The sequence below is a fragment of the Gastrolobium bilobum genome, unplaced genomic scaffold, assembly GCF_033153095.1.
Source record: "Gastrolobium bilobum isolate Gb01-03AN ecotype WA unplaced genomic scaffold, APGP_CSIRO_Gbil_v1 utg1891, whole genome shotgun sequence".
Lineage (NCBI taxonomy): Eukaryota > Viridiplantae > Streptophyta > Magnoliopsida > Fabales > Fabaceae > Gastrolobium > Gastrolobium bilobum.
In genome coordinates, this window is record NW_026899025.1 from 200,317 (window position 1) to 216,062 (window position 15,746).

The 15,746-nt window shown below is 31.7% G+C and overlaps 1 protein-coding gene across 1 annotated transcript; it reads right to left on the minus strand.

The window, feature by feature from the left end:
- Positions 1-922: 922 nt before the first annotated feature.
- LOC133286325 (uncharacterized) lies at positions 923-12,280 on the minus strand. Its single transcript, XM_061483732.1, has 10 exons — positions 12,227-12,280; positions 12,010-12,124; positions 9,348-10,909; positions 8,423-8,479; positions 6,258-7,594; positions 5,956-6,086; positions 4,773-5,596; positions 4,682-4,687; positions 3,448-3,560; positions 923-1,235 (listed from the first exon to the last, which is right to left on the minus strand). Exons 1-10 carry the CDS (start codon positions 12,278-12,280, stop codon positions 923-925), a joined length of 4,512 nt encoding a protein of 1,503 aa, XP_061339716.1.
- Between the last annotated feature and the right edge of the window lie 3,466 nt (positions 12,281-15,746).

Sequence of the window (15,746 nt, forward strand, 5' to 3'; positions counted from 1 at the left end):
TACCTGTATGACTATAAAAAAGTAAGACGGAGAAGATACAGGCACGAAAATTTAAGCAGAAGATAGTGAGGGAGCGTACAGAGTCTATCGAATACCCTGAAGTATCTTTTACAGTTCAATCATTTTCAATTATTCAGATATTACCGTTAATCGAGGAATAATAAATATACTAATATAGAAGATCCCAATTAAGGGTGTTTTGATTCAGTTTCTAACAGTTTTCTACACAAAAGAATGCATTTTTATTATTATTATTATTTTGCAAATGAGGTATAATATGACTTGGCTGCGGATGAAAATAGTAGACCACAGGGATGCAAGAAATATATTGATGCAATATAACATGAGATTTGATTGTCTCATGTTGCATGAGAATATTCTCATGTTGTAACTCAACTAGTGGTGGACCCATATTTATTAAAAAAGGAAAAATTTTGCACGCAAATACCAAAACTACATAGGAATGACGCCACATAGCAAGTAATGATCATCTAACAAATTAAACTGAATACATAACAAAAAAGTAGAACTGAACAATTCAAATGATATTCACGCCTTTTTCGAATATTAAATTGATTATTTATATAAAAATATTCATAGATCAAACAAATTTAGTAACCAATAAATATGAAAATAATGAGAATGCATCCTCTCAAGTGACATGAGTTCATCTAAATACACTCTCTCATCATTATTAATTTGTATATCTGACGGTTGAAATCCTCGCACAATGACCTCATGTCACGCGAGTGTATCCTTTCTCGAAACTAATAATTTACCCCAAAAGATAGGGTACAAAATTTCAAATTGCAACAGCAGCCCATATCTGAAAGCTCTCAACTAAGTGAAATCTAACTAATGCCACCTAACTTCCCAGAATCTATAAAGCTTTTCAATGAGAAAAATCAATGAGACATTTTACTTAAGAAACATTGGTGCTTCTTAAAATGCCATATAGCAAGTCCTGCTGATCTCTACCTAGCCCAGAAAACCACTTCCTTAAATTTCCAGCATCGTCAGAAACAGATTTACTAGAATAAGCCGGAAGACTAGATTTTGTCTGCAAAAGTGTTTCAAAATCAAGAGGAAGAAGACCAAACAGAGCAGTGGCAGCAGCAATTTGAAGAGAAGAAGGGCTTGCTTTCACGGAAGAATTGCGACATAAATAAGAGAACAAATTACATCTTAAGTTCTGAACTCCTCCATCTTCATATCCACCAATATCAACTCCAAGCCTGATAAGTATAACATTGAACACACTATTAACAATAAATAAAAAAGTAAAAATAAAAAACAGATGGGAAAACACCTGTCTTGTCCACATATACGTGGATCACGCAAGAAGACAAGAAACAGCAGCTAAAAGGTTAATGTAACAGCAAATTTCCTTATAAAAGCTTCCAAGAAAAGATGCCATCAAATATGCATAATTGATATCTACTTCTCAAATTTGAGATTCAAATATAAATTGATGTTTAATCAACAATATGAAAGCATTTTATTTTTATTTTGGTAAAAGAAACAATCGGAAATAGAATTAATAAGTATTTGAGCAGTTTCAAAGCTCTGCTTATTTTTATTTTGTGATGCTATTCCATCTCAGACCTATTAATATGTCCTCCTTTCATCCTGTTCCTGTTTACAGCCGAATATATAACATAACTAACCTTAATTCCTCAAACCCATACCTAATCTTCCATTGAATTTTCCCTTACACCTTAATAATGTTCATAGATCCTGCTCAACACCCTGATATAGAACCCATTTTTTTCTTTGTTCGACTCCATCAATTCTATCTCCATAAAGGACATTAGTCCAAATAACCAGCCAGCAAGAGAAAATGTATTTTATCTTATATCATATCTCCTACAAAAAGCCTTATACTCAAGCTACTCCCCAGTACATCAAAAATAAATATTTATATCAGACAAGAAACAACTACTTTTGTTCAGTATATCTGAAAAATTGAACAGATCAAGATCCATACCCAACTATCAGCATTGCTACGAATGCTGGATCAAACTAAATTTTTTATAGACACAACTCTGGCATTGACTGGTCAAAGCTTTACAACAGAATTAAGGCAAGTTGACAAATTTTAATTTCAACTTATTCTGTTTCCTATTCATCATTGTCTTTCAATTTTATTTTCACGCAACGCAGTATTCAAACAAAGTAATGTTACTAGAAGTAATTTTTTCTCAAATAACTCTCATCATCACCATCTGTCTACTTTTATTTCTTTTCTTTTTTCTTATTCACCATCAATGGCACACCTTTATCAATCTAAGTTATGTCTCTTGCACCTTATGTGCAAGTATCATTTACAATTCAAAAATTCAAATATGTTAAATGCTTAAGTCAAAGCTCACATGGCCATTAGTAGAACTGTCACAAACATTTAACATCTTAATTTGATAGTGAGGTCTTTTTTAGTGGTTTCTCTTAAAGTTTCCTCGATGTTCCACCACCCCTTTTAACTAGACTATCTTTCGTTTGATCTATTTTTCCACATCCTCTCGAATACAGGCTAAACATGCAATAAAACTTTCAAATAAAAAAGAAGAAGAAGAGAGGAGCACAACCTGATTCGCCCCTTAATTCAGAAATGGTGAAAAGAGAGAATTGACAGAGATATGAATGAAGAGATCTTTATTGATATTAGCAAGAATAAAATAGCCTATGTTCTCCAAGGGAATGCCCCTTCAACTGAAATGAAACTAGGTCCTAACTCAATAATAGCCAAAATCCCCTACAAAAGAATACCCACCCCCATTAATAGAGGTTCAGTGCCCTCCTTTTCTAATCATTACACTACCAACTAGCAAAGGACCTAACTAACTTCTAACGGTTTCAACTTTCTCCTAGAACGTCCATTCCAGATATCAGTTGTAACAATAGACTTTCCAGCTGTCAGGCTGTCCTCCATTGACCAAACCAGTAGTAACACAGCCAATGCAAGAAAGAGAAATCCTCCTAAACCAAAATACTAAATACAGCAAAAAAATCCAAAAATAAAAAGAAAGGGGGCCCAATTATCTAGCTAAGGCTTTCCAGTCTCTGTCCAAACTAAGTATGCAACAATGAATCAGAGGTAGAAACAACTTCGAAACAGCCATAAGAAAAACACCATAAAGAAGCCGAGAACATAACTCTATCCCATACCAACATTGGTGCCAAAGAAATCTGCTTGAAGTTATGAGCTTTCCTTGTTTTTACCAAAAAAATTCTACGAACCATTAAAAATTGCTCCAGAGTAGAGGGACACACCCAACCTTTCCAATTATGCCAGAAAGTTTGTTACAAAGGGAAGTCGCCTCCTTACGGTGCAAGAACAAGGGGCCTATGCATACTATGTATGAAGGTACAAATGCATGCATGAGTTAAAACACTAATATCCTTTACCAAAAAAAAAAAAACACTAATATCAAACAAAGATCGATTTACCTTCCAAGCTGACCAAGAAGAACAATGATAGCAACTGCAAAGTTCTCAACTACACATGAATCCAGTATATTAAGCAGCTGAGGAACAAGTTTGTCGTTGGTCCACTGCCAGCTCTGCATTATACATGAGTATTATAAACTTAATAAAGATCTTGCACAGGACAAATATGACAACAGCAAAAATTGCCAATTATGTAAAAAAAAAGAAAAAAAAAAGCCGATATCATTGGAAACAAAGAGAAGAGAAATCAACAAGATTTTCACTATTAAGGAGGCTGTCAGAGCATATCCAAAAGCTGAAATCCAAGAATAACCAACCCAGCTCCCCTTCCTCTGAGATTCTCTTTGAATATTTAACTTTCAAAAGATCCATATAAGCCACATTATTAGTTAAAAAAAAAAAAATCACACATTAGGATCCAAAATCATTATTCTACATAAACCAAGGAAGTGTCCAAATTTATCATTCATTATAACCAATTAAATGAAGATGGATGGTACAACTTTTATTTTGGTGGATAGTTGTGCCATGACCATCTTTAACGTTATATATTATTGGCAGGAAAAAATTATAAGTTATAATGCAGCACAACCTAACATTGAAAACTTCAAACTAAGTCACAATGAACTGAATTTTAACATCACCTTCTCTGACTACAAGAAGGAAAGGAGAGGGGTTTCAGGTTATTCACTGAGGGAAAGAAAATGAGTTAGTCAACAACTCCAATTAAACCACATCACCATGTATGAGGACTCCTCCAGGTCACTCACCAGATTCCTCAAAGAAAAACTTGAAAGCTCAACCATAGATACAATCTTAAATGTTGTAAAGACATCCCTTAACTAGTTTTATGATGAAAGAGAAAGCAGTGGATCTCATCACAAGAAACCAAGAAAGCACTCCTATTACAAGGTGATTGAATCCATGTGTTATCCCCGCATGTTCCAATCATAACAAAGGTCCAATAAGTAAAAATATTTCCGTCATCTTCCTTGATTTACTTGGGAAAAAGACAATTTGAAAATGCAAATATCATATTTCAGGATAACAAGTACAAGTAACTTAGAACCATATTTCAAAAGTCACTTATTCGAGAAAAAGATATAACACAAACTAAAACTAACATTGTTTCTTGGACACAATTCCTGTTCAATTTTATATTGTAGGATTTCTATTCTTAAATTATAAAAAGTTGATTCCTAAAGTCTTGCCAGAGGGGGCATAAAACTCCTACCTTACACTGTCATCATTGAAAATTAGAGCATTAAAAATAGAAAAGTTTATGGAAAAAAGACAATATAAACTTCAAAACATGAAAATAATACCATTTTGTTTGCAACCAGCTCCAACAAAGAGAGGATGTCACTAAGTTGACACAAGGTAACATTGATAACATCTGATTGAGTAGGACAAATAACATGGTTTTTCAAACAGCAAGGCGCATCACAATTCATGCTACTGGCACATTGAACCACTTCCTGATTAGACCACTGTCCAGCATTATAATTCTCTGGCAAGAATCTGGAATTTGATGAATCCAATTGTTCTGCTTGTTGACGTAGACAATTCTTGATCATTTCTAATAGCGACAATGTAACAATATCAATGGATTCAGCACCTTCTGAGAAGGGGCATTTAATGCCAGTACACAATTCAGTATGCAGCTGATTTATTGATGGAAGACAAGAAGCAGTAGTAACAGATATGCTCTCATCCTCAAGAAACATAACTAAAGATTTCAAGACAGTCACCATTAAACCGAAATTGTCTGAGTCAAAATACCTTCCTCCACCCAGATTAGCAAAAATGTGAAGAATAGTTAGCACCGTTAAGGAATCCCATCTGCACAATCTAAGAATATTATATGAAGCATCGCAAATAAATCCAACATGATCAGTTGCAGCACATAATGATGCTAATATAATACTCGCCGCTACCAACTGCTCACTTGAAGCTACTTCAGAAAACAATGTGTCTACACCATCCGGAAAATTATTGGTTCTCAAATCATTCTCTGACAAGGTCTCAGTAGGCAATATATTTTTAAATATAACTTTTCCTACTATAAGAAAATCTTCAATGAGGTAAAGAAACTCCTGTAAAGAAAGTTTTTCTAAAAACAGGATTCTTGTGTCTGCATCAGTCATAACTGCCCAAAAAATAGAGAAAAGTTATAAGTTCAATGCAACAGTACTTCTTATATACAAAATATAATAGGATTTAATTTTATCCACCATCAGTATAAAAGCTTTTCGCTTTCAATATGTATTAAGTAGTGACAAGTCATTAAAATAGTTTGACTATGACAACAACTATCTAAAAAGTCAAACTTCTTTATTGATATGTCAACATACGCTTGAATGGTAGTGTAAAAACTTTACACTCACAATGGATTAAAATTATACTCTTATGTATGACACAATATTGAAAATTCTAATCTACATTCTAGAAGAACATTGTTTTAAATAAACAGAACATGTAAGTCAATTATAAAACAGATAAACAAACCTCTGTGAATGTGTTGAGCATAAGAATTCAAGCAGAGGATTAAGTTCCCATGGCAAAGTTTCCCAAATTTCATTGCAGCAGTCAAGTTAAAGTTGAACAACAGAAGTGTTAACAGCACAGAATGCTTCTCCCTGAAAGAAATTAGAAGAAACAAAGACCATCATTTGCCATCATAATAACTTTATCGTTAACTGATTTGGTATATACAGCAAGAAAAGCAGAGAATTAATATGAATAACAGAAACTACTAAGGGTGTTCAAAAGCATGATACTATAGGTTATTATCTCAAACAGCATCTTACTTTTGTAAGGGCATTTCTTGTAGCTCAACTGCAGACAGAATGCTAGCAACTGCCCATTCTGTTTGAGTATCCAAACTGCACCGTGCTATACAATTTCTTGTAGCATGAAATTTCCTAGATATGCTACTATTGTCCACAGTATCTGATAAGACAAAACAAAAATTAGGAAGTTGATTGCGTAAAGATCCAATTTCAGCCTCCTCCAGAAACGTAGCCGTTAAATTTTCTGAAGTATGCATGTCTGGCAATTCTATATCAGATATTCTGGCCTGTGCAGACTTAAGATGTGTGTTAGAAGGAACTGTAAAAGCATCAATATTTTGCTCATTGGAATTGATCTCAACATCAAGGACATCGCATCTAGTTGAAGTAAACAGCTCCCTTTGACTCAGTAAGTCTTCGTGAAGTGCTTCTTCTAGAAAAGGCTTTAGATTATCGCTATCAAATGTTTCAATCTCAGGAAAAAATGGTGATAGGGGAACATCCCTTGCATTTTTATAGTACTCCTCATCAGCAGCATTTTCTAAGTCCAACAACTGCATAACATTGCCATCATCCACTTCATCAAATATGTCTGGGGCATCATATATCCTCTCCCTGCATGTTTGAGTAGTTGGAGTATACGATGCAGGACAGGGAGTGTGTATGCAGTCATTAGCATCCTCCCAGGCTCCAGATTTCATCTTTCCTCTTCCTTCTTTTCCATCCACAGAAGTATCTGCTTTTGCCCTATGAGATTTGTTTCTCTTCTTGTGGGCCCTGTCACTCTTTTCCTGTAAATAGTCCTTGTCATTAGTAACCATCTCTCTTCCACCTTCGATGGATTTGTCCATTTTGCTATACAACAAACCACGTAAATCACAGAGCTTATCTTCTACCTGCATGTTTAACTTCTTACCCTCAGAAGACAAATCTGCAATACATTCAACTGTATCAAGAATTCTGCTCCTCAACCTATCATGCTCGATAACTGATCTGTCAGATGGGTTTGACATGCTTGGTCTTGCATTAGGGTTCTCCTGAGCCAATTCTGTCAATGCAGTAACTTGTAAAGCACCCGTTTCCTGTGAGCTCATCAACTGTGCATCAGAAAAAGATGCTTCACTGGACTTTACTGCAGAACTCTCTAATGTTCTGTTGAAGCCTTTTATTATTAAAGGCGCCGATTTAGAATCAATACTTGTCATGGGATCAGCATACATTCCCCCAGATAGAGCAAGAAGTGGAGTATCCTGCATGATCTTCCTTAAGGGATCACATGCACCAGTACTTGTGCTGCAAGGCTTCATAAGTTCATTTTCAACTTGTGACTTTTGCATGTTTCGCACATTCTGGGACTGCAATCCAATCATCCAGCGGAGAAATATTCAGCAAACATATGTACAGGTAAGATATACATGAAAACAAAAGTACATAACTACTAAAAGAAATATTCAAAATAATTAAAAAATTCCAAGCTAAGACCAAATGTGCTACTACTTCTCTCTTTAAGATAGATCATCCATATCCAATGAATCCGAGACAGTTAAAAGATATATATTTACCACAGCTGAAGAGCCATTACCACTTTGAAATAAGTTGAACAATAAAGGGAGCTAAATAAACATATATTTCGAAAATAGCCTAAAAAATATATATCATTTTGAAAACAGCTTAAGAGCCATTACCACTTAGAAATAAGTTGAACAATAAAGGGAGCTAAATAAATATATATCATTTCAAAAATAGCCTAAAAAATATGTTAGTAACTGTTATAGATATTAAAAGTCATTCCTAAGCTTCAAATAATAGCTTCTATGACCAATGGCCAGCTGTTCAATCCTAGATGTTCTCATACTTCACAATTAAATTAAGTTTATGCACAAGGTAAAGTGGGATAAGTGGATCAAATGGAATATAGTCCAAAGCGCTATAAGAAGACCTAACAACATATTAGGTTAACCATAAAAAAGGGCCTTCTACTTAATGGTTTTACTGAAATTTTGGTTTTATATATGGCATTAATTTATCCATGCAGGTTGTAGCCAACCCCATCTAGAAAGATAAGGCTTTGGTTGTTGTTGTATAAAATAAAGTGGGTCTATGCATGCCCACACTTCTAGCGCTAAGGACTCTTAGAAGAAATGGACTCTTACATCACGTGACATCTTACAGATATATAATACCATTCGTCTACAAGTAGGAACCACATACACAGTCATAGGACATGGATATGGAAAATTCTAAAATTATAGGACAGAACATAGTTAAGATACAAGTACAACACATAAAATTTAAAAAACATTAACATATAAACACAAATCATAAATTAGAATAAAGACATCAATGCTTCATAAGTTAGCATTAATCATTGTAGACACAATAATATAATATCATTGATCTAGTTATTATGGTGTCACACTTGTACTGGTACAAAATTTTATAAAATATTAGAAAGATTAGCTAAAAATATTCAAAGGTATCCAATAATAGTCAAACATGATTCATGTCAGACACAAATACTGCAATCATTTTGAAGTTCTAATGCTTCCCATCGCTACACCAAACAGTACAGTTAAATTAAAAACCACTCCCCATTAAACCCGACTAACGAGTGTGGGGCGGAGGAAATCCTTGTACGTAGCCTTATCTGCATGTCTCAACCAATAGAGAAAGTCGATTACCAACATTAGTTTTAGTTCTGCTTCTAAAGAATCTAAACCACAAAATACTTCAATCCAGGATTTACTAAAGTTTAACAATGGCAAGCAATTTTGTAAACAAAGACCAATGCACTCAGCATTTCAGCTGCTTGTAAATACTACTCCCACTATAAAGCACAATTTTACAAGGATTTATCTTCCGATTCTGACAATCAAATGCTTTGCATTTTTACCCTAAAATTACTATTTTATATATTAACAATTTAAAGTGACTTTAAATTCAATTTTAGATTTAAGAGAAAAATTGTCACGCATGAAATAAAAGATTTTCTCTTACCACTGCCATTGCAGTTGTCACTTGTAGTTTGAATAATAAAGCATAAGTATATTGTTAATATCTTTTGAGAACCTATATGTGCCATGGTGATAAAAAAAAGACAAACCTTACTCCAAATTCATATATTGCTGCAAATAGTTCAGAAAGGAAACCAACCTTTGTTAGGCCATGTATACTTCCAGTGACAGGTGAAAAAGATGCATCCAGCATATCAAGGTGATGGATTATTTGAATGACATCAAGCTTTAAGTGGCTTAATTCATGCTGTAAAATGCTGCGATGAGTTGCTTCAGACTTAAACTTTTTATTTGCATGGCTTAATTCATGCTGTAAAATGCTAAGATGACTTGCTTCGCATTCAAAATTTCTCTTTGCATCCTTAAAAGTTTTCCTTGCATGCTTAAGCTCAATTTTTTTCCTTGCATGCTTTGCACGTAACTTCTCAAGACTGTTTTCCAAAAGCTGTACTTTAGTACTTTCATCATTCACACTGACATCAGGAGATACTTCAGAAATTTCATTGGGTTTTCTTAGAGATGAAAGTTCATGTATCTTCTGCTTCAAATCCTCAATTGTTCGCTTATCCTCTTCTATCTTCTGAGACATCTGATCAGCAAGGCATTTTGCTTCCATGGCCCTCTTCCAGTTATCTTCAGCAAGCTTCTTCTGCTCCTCTACTTTGACAAACTCTGCATCTGCACGCCTTTTCTCCCTAGCTGCCTTCTGTTTTTGAACCTCAACCCTTTCCTGAGCTTTTTCCATCTCTGACTCAGCATTTCTCTTTTCCACTGAAAGTTCATGTACTTTGACAAACTCTGCATCTGCACGCCTTTTCTCCCTAGCTGCCTTCTGTTTTTCAACCTCTACCCTTTCCTGAGCTTTTTCCATCTCTGACTCAGCATTTCTCTTTTCCACTGAAAGTTCATGTATCTTCTGCTTCAAATCCTCAATTGTTCGCTTATCCTCTTCTATCTTCTGAGACATCTGATCAGCAAGGCATTTTGCTTCCATGGCCCTCTTCCAGTTATATTCAGCAAGCTTCTTCTGCTCCTCTACTTTGACAAACTCTGCATCTGCACACCTTTTCTCCCTAGCTGCCTTCTGTTTTTCAACCTCTACCCTTTCCTGAGCTTTTTCCATCTCTGACTCAGCATTTCTCTTTTCCACTAAAAGCTTCAGGTTTTCAGCTTCAAACCTTTTGGTTGCCTCTTTAAACTTCGACACCTCAGATGCCAACTTCATTTTTGTTTCAGTAAGTTCTTCCCCCAACTGAACTTGCTGAACCCTATACTCCTCAGCTTTCTCTGCTTCAATTTTGGGAAGCTGCATCTCTTTCTCAACAGATTTATTCTTCTCTACTTCCAATAACTTCCGAGCTTCAGCAGCCTTCTTTTTCTCATCCTCAGCAAACTTCCTCCAAGAATCAGCTTTTATCTTTTCTTTCTTCAAAAGCTCCTTCAATCTATTGATTTCTGTTTCCCTATCATATATACAGGCTTGCAAAACTTCCACATCCCCATTTCCTTCCTGAGCACCCGCCCCACATTTCTGCTGCAATGTAGTGATCTCAGATTTTAAGGCAGAAACTTCATTCTCTAAACAAACCCTAGCATTGGATTCTTTCAGTTTTGCCTCTTCTTCAATTTTCACCCGCATTTGTTCTTCCCGATATGCTGCAGAGAATACATTACAAAAGTTTGGTTGAATAAAACAAGCATATTATACCTCTCTCACCTAAAACACACCATGAAAAAAGCACCAGAGAGATTCAAATACATCCATTCTTACTCAGAAGCAAACTATTGAAGCAACCATCCATATGCAATTTTCTATGATGCACAAATACACCAAAATTGGAAGTGTATTCAATTCACACTTTCAGCGTATCCCTTTTTTTTAGTGGATTTCTGCAGCCTCAGAATATTGCTATTAGAAAAGGTACGAGATATGGATTCAAGTCCTGTTCTCACCTATTATCTCCCTCAGGGAATATTTTCACTCTTGCAATCATGCCCAACTCAAAATTATCATACAAAACAGCACACTTTCATCCTCCACAAACAAACTAGAGTACGGTTGGCACTCAGGGTGTGGTAATCATATAATATACAAACACGAAGGAAACCTTGACATAACGGTTGATGTTATCGCCATGTGACCTTCTTAAGGAATGATATAATATAAAAGAATTAAAGTGTCTTCATCTAAAAGTTTAAGCTTTTGGGTTAAATTGGTTCTTTACATGGTATCAGAGTGTCTAAAATCCAAGGGATCTACAGTTTGATTCCTGCCACCCCGTTCTTCCAAAAAAAAAGTTTAATTTTCACGTTTCAAACCCTTAAAAAAAAAAAAAAAGAGGGCACTTGTTGTTGTGGGCAATCGTATAAGGCTCTTGGCGTGAGGAAGTGTGTTAAGGAATAATCTAATATAAAATAACAAAAACACCTTTAGCTAACAGCTTAAGTTTTTTGTTGAATTGGTTCTTTACATATCCGGAGATCAATGGTTCCATTCATGTAATCAGTTTCTTGCAAATGCAAACTAAGGCAGCCAACTATAGACCCACACATAGTGAAGCTTTATAGCACCAGATTCCCTTTTTTTCACATATATAAATATATTTAATCAGTATACATTGCCATACCCATATCTTATTTTTTTAATAATTAATTGCATTTGTGTATCATATATCACACACTCGTACTGGTACCTTACAACATAGGCAATTAGGCAAATTTATATGAAAGTCAGATACTATGTCATGATCGATTACCTTTATCGAGGTTCACATTCTGAGCTTCAACGACATTAATTCTCTGTTCAAGGAGCTTCACAGCTTGGCGTAGAGCGTTGCGTGACTCTTGAAGCTTTGAACACTTCTTCTTCAACTGATAACAAAAATCAAAACACAAATGCTGAGTTTAATTATAACTGCAAAAACTGAACAATGAAATCAAATCAAATCAAAAAAGAATGAAATGAAAGCATACCTCAGCGCAGCAGCTATTTTCTGGTTCAGGATTCAATGCATTCACTGTAGCCATATTTTATTATCTCTGTTAAACTGAACAACGAAATAACCTTTCTCTTTCACTTTTTTTTTTTTCTCTCTTAAATAGTGGTTTGTGTAGAGTGATTCTGAAAATGAAAGAGGATTTTAAAACCCTAAAACCCCAATAACTTTGATTCGCACGGTTCAGTGTTAACGGACAGTGCCATGCTTGTGTTTCGAACCAGACTGTCTCACTCTGTAGTGTTGTTCTTGCGCCTCAAATTAATTTAAAAGAACCATTTAAATAGCTATAAATTATAAACTCACTCCTGTTCCGTTTTTTTTTTATTATTATAATTTAATTCCTAAACCAAAGGTAAAATATATTTATTTTACTATTTCTCTTTCTTTTTCCATATATCCCCACTTCTTCCTAAATTTTATTTTCTTATTATATTTTTTTTATGAAAAAAAACATGGTAAAAATCATCAACTTTTAGTAATTTAAAATTGCATACCTTATTACATTATTTATTGTGAATGAAGATTAATAAAATACCTTTTAAGTAATATTGACTTACTTATTTATAAATTCCTCTTATAAATATTTTATATTTTTAATCATTCACATTTTATATTTATTTTTCTAAACAATAATAGCTAAAGATCATATTTCAAAATACTTGATATGGATTATTGCATTTTATAAAAATTCCATACATTATTGCGTTATCATTCTTGAACGAAGTTTAGTGAAATACTTGATATGGATTATTCTTTTACTTATTGATAAGTTTTCCTTTATATATTTCTTGATTTTGATTCTTTTAATCTTTCAAAATTTTATTTCTCTTTTACTTTTATTTTTGTGAAAAGAATAGTTAAATGTCATTAATTTGTATTAAATTAAAAAATGCATACTATAGGACAGTATTAATCTTTTAAAAAGATTAATAAAAATCCAAATTACTGAAATACCTTTTACAAACTTAAAAATTTTCTTTTTTTCTTGATTTTTAATATTTTTATTATTTAAGTTTATGAACTTTTTTATATTTCTTTTTAGGCTTTAATGTTTCTAAAGTGAATATAGATAAGTTATTTACATTCACTTCCAAAACGACGTCGTTTAATAAAAAATTATAATGAAAAAGACTATTATAACCCTGAAATAAATTATAATTACAAAAATATCTTAATTTTCGTCTCAAAACGACGTCATTTTGAGCTCACTGTAAATAAGTTATCTACATTGACTGTAGAAAAAGCGAACCCTTCTTTTTATAACAAAAAAGAAAATAAATATCATCAAATTTTAATAAATTAAAAAAACTATAATTTATTGCACTGTTAATCTTAGGTGAAGATTAATAAAATACCTTTGAAATCATATTCTCTTACTTATTTATAAATTTCCTCTTATATCTTTCATTAATTTTAATATTTTAAACTTTACAAATTTTATTTAAATTTTATATTTATTTTTCCAAAAATTAATTATTAAATATCATTAATTTTTTATTAGAACTATTTAAATATGTATAAATTATAATACTCCTGTTCCATTTTTTTATTATAATTTAATTCCTAAACCAAAGGTAAAATATATTTATTTTACTGTATCTCTTCCTTTTTCCATATATCCCCACTTCTTCCTATATTATATTTTCTTATTATATTTTTTTATGAAAAAAAAAGCATAATAAAAATCATACTCTTTTAGTAATTTAAAATTGCATACCTTATTACATTATTAATTGTGAATGAAGATTAATAAAATACCTTTTAAGTAATATTGATTTACTTTTTTTATAAATTTCTCTTATAAATATTTTATATTTTTAATCATTCAGATTTTATATTTATTTTTCTAAACAATAATGACTAAAGATCATTATTTTTTATAAATTAATCATGCATATCTTTTTTCATATTAATAAACTCTTTTAAGTATAACTTCTTTACTTGTTTATAGAGTTTCTTTCATATATTTTTTTAATTTTTAAATGCCTTGAAATTTCAAAGTTTTATTTATTTTTTATTTTAATCAAAAAAATAAAAATCAAAGATCATTAATTATTCACAAATTAAAGAATTCATACATTATTGCTTTATCAATCTTGAACGAAGTTTAGTAAAATACTTGATATGGATTATTCTTTTACTTACTGAGAAGTTTTCCTTTATATATTTCTTGATTTTGATTATTTTAATCTTTCAAAATTTTATCTCTCTTTTACTTTTATTTTTATAAAAAGAATAGTTAAATATCATTCATTTTCATTAAATTTAAAAAATAATATATTACAGTACTAATCTTATAAAAAATTATTAAAAATCATACCGAAATACCTTTTAAGTATTGTTCTTTTACAAACTTATAAATTTTCTATTTTTCTTTATTTTTAATATTTTTTATTATTTAAATTTATTTAATTTTTTATATTTCTTTTTATAAAAAAAAAAGAAAATAAATATCATCAAATTTTAATAAATTAAAAAAACTATACTTTTTATATTATTTATATAAAGATCAATAAAATACCTTTCAAATCATATTCTCTTACTTCTTTATAAATTTCCTCTTATATCTTTCTATAATTTTAATATTTTAATATTTTTAAATTTTATTTAAATTTTGTATTTATTTTTCCAAAAATTAATTATTAAATATAATAAAAAATTAAATTAAAAATGCATAATTTATAACGTTATTATTCTTACGTAAAGATTAATAAAAAAGTGTTATAAATAATACAATTATATCATTATATGAATGTCCATAACCCCTAACAAATAATGCGCAGTATATGTAACCAACGTTGTCAAAATTAAGTTTCTACGTAAAAAATGAAAGAAGATGATAGAAACATAAATCATAAAAATAACACGAAACATAAATTTTCTACTCCTTAATATCAATATATGTGTGTGTATATCACATAATTAAGTCACTACAATATAAGTCACATAACTACATAAGACATAAGTCCAAAAATACAAAAAAATTTAACAACTCCTACAATCAAGTTTCAAAACATTAAAAGAATAAATTTCCAAAACATCAAATCAAACACATCATCTTGCACCAGTTATATGTCCTTAATGCCGTTTTCTATTGATCCTATAACAAGTTCATTTATAATAAAACGTAATAGATTGATTCAAAATCCACCTCAACTTAGTACTCAAACTTTTCACCAATGTTTTCACCCTCTTCTTTCTCTGCAACAGTGCCCTTGCGCAAGTTTTTTTCAAATAGCAAGAAAAAGATACTGTGCATTTTGATTTGGAGAAAATGAAAATTACTTTTTTAAAATAAATAAAATAAAATCGATTCATGGGTTAAAAGTTGACTCGATTTGTTTTTTTTTTTTGGGTATAAGACTCGGTTCAATTTTTTGGTTTGGGGGAAAATGTAGAAACTTGCATTTTTACCTGTTTTTACTAAGAAAATTGTATCTCACTTCAGTAAAAACATGAAAACGTAAATTTTTACCTTTTTACACTAGTTTTTT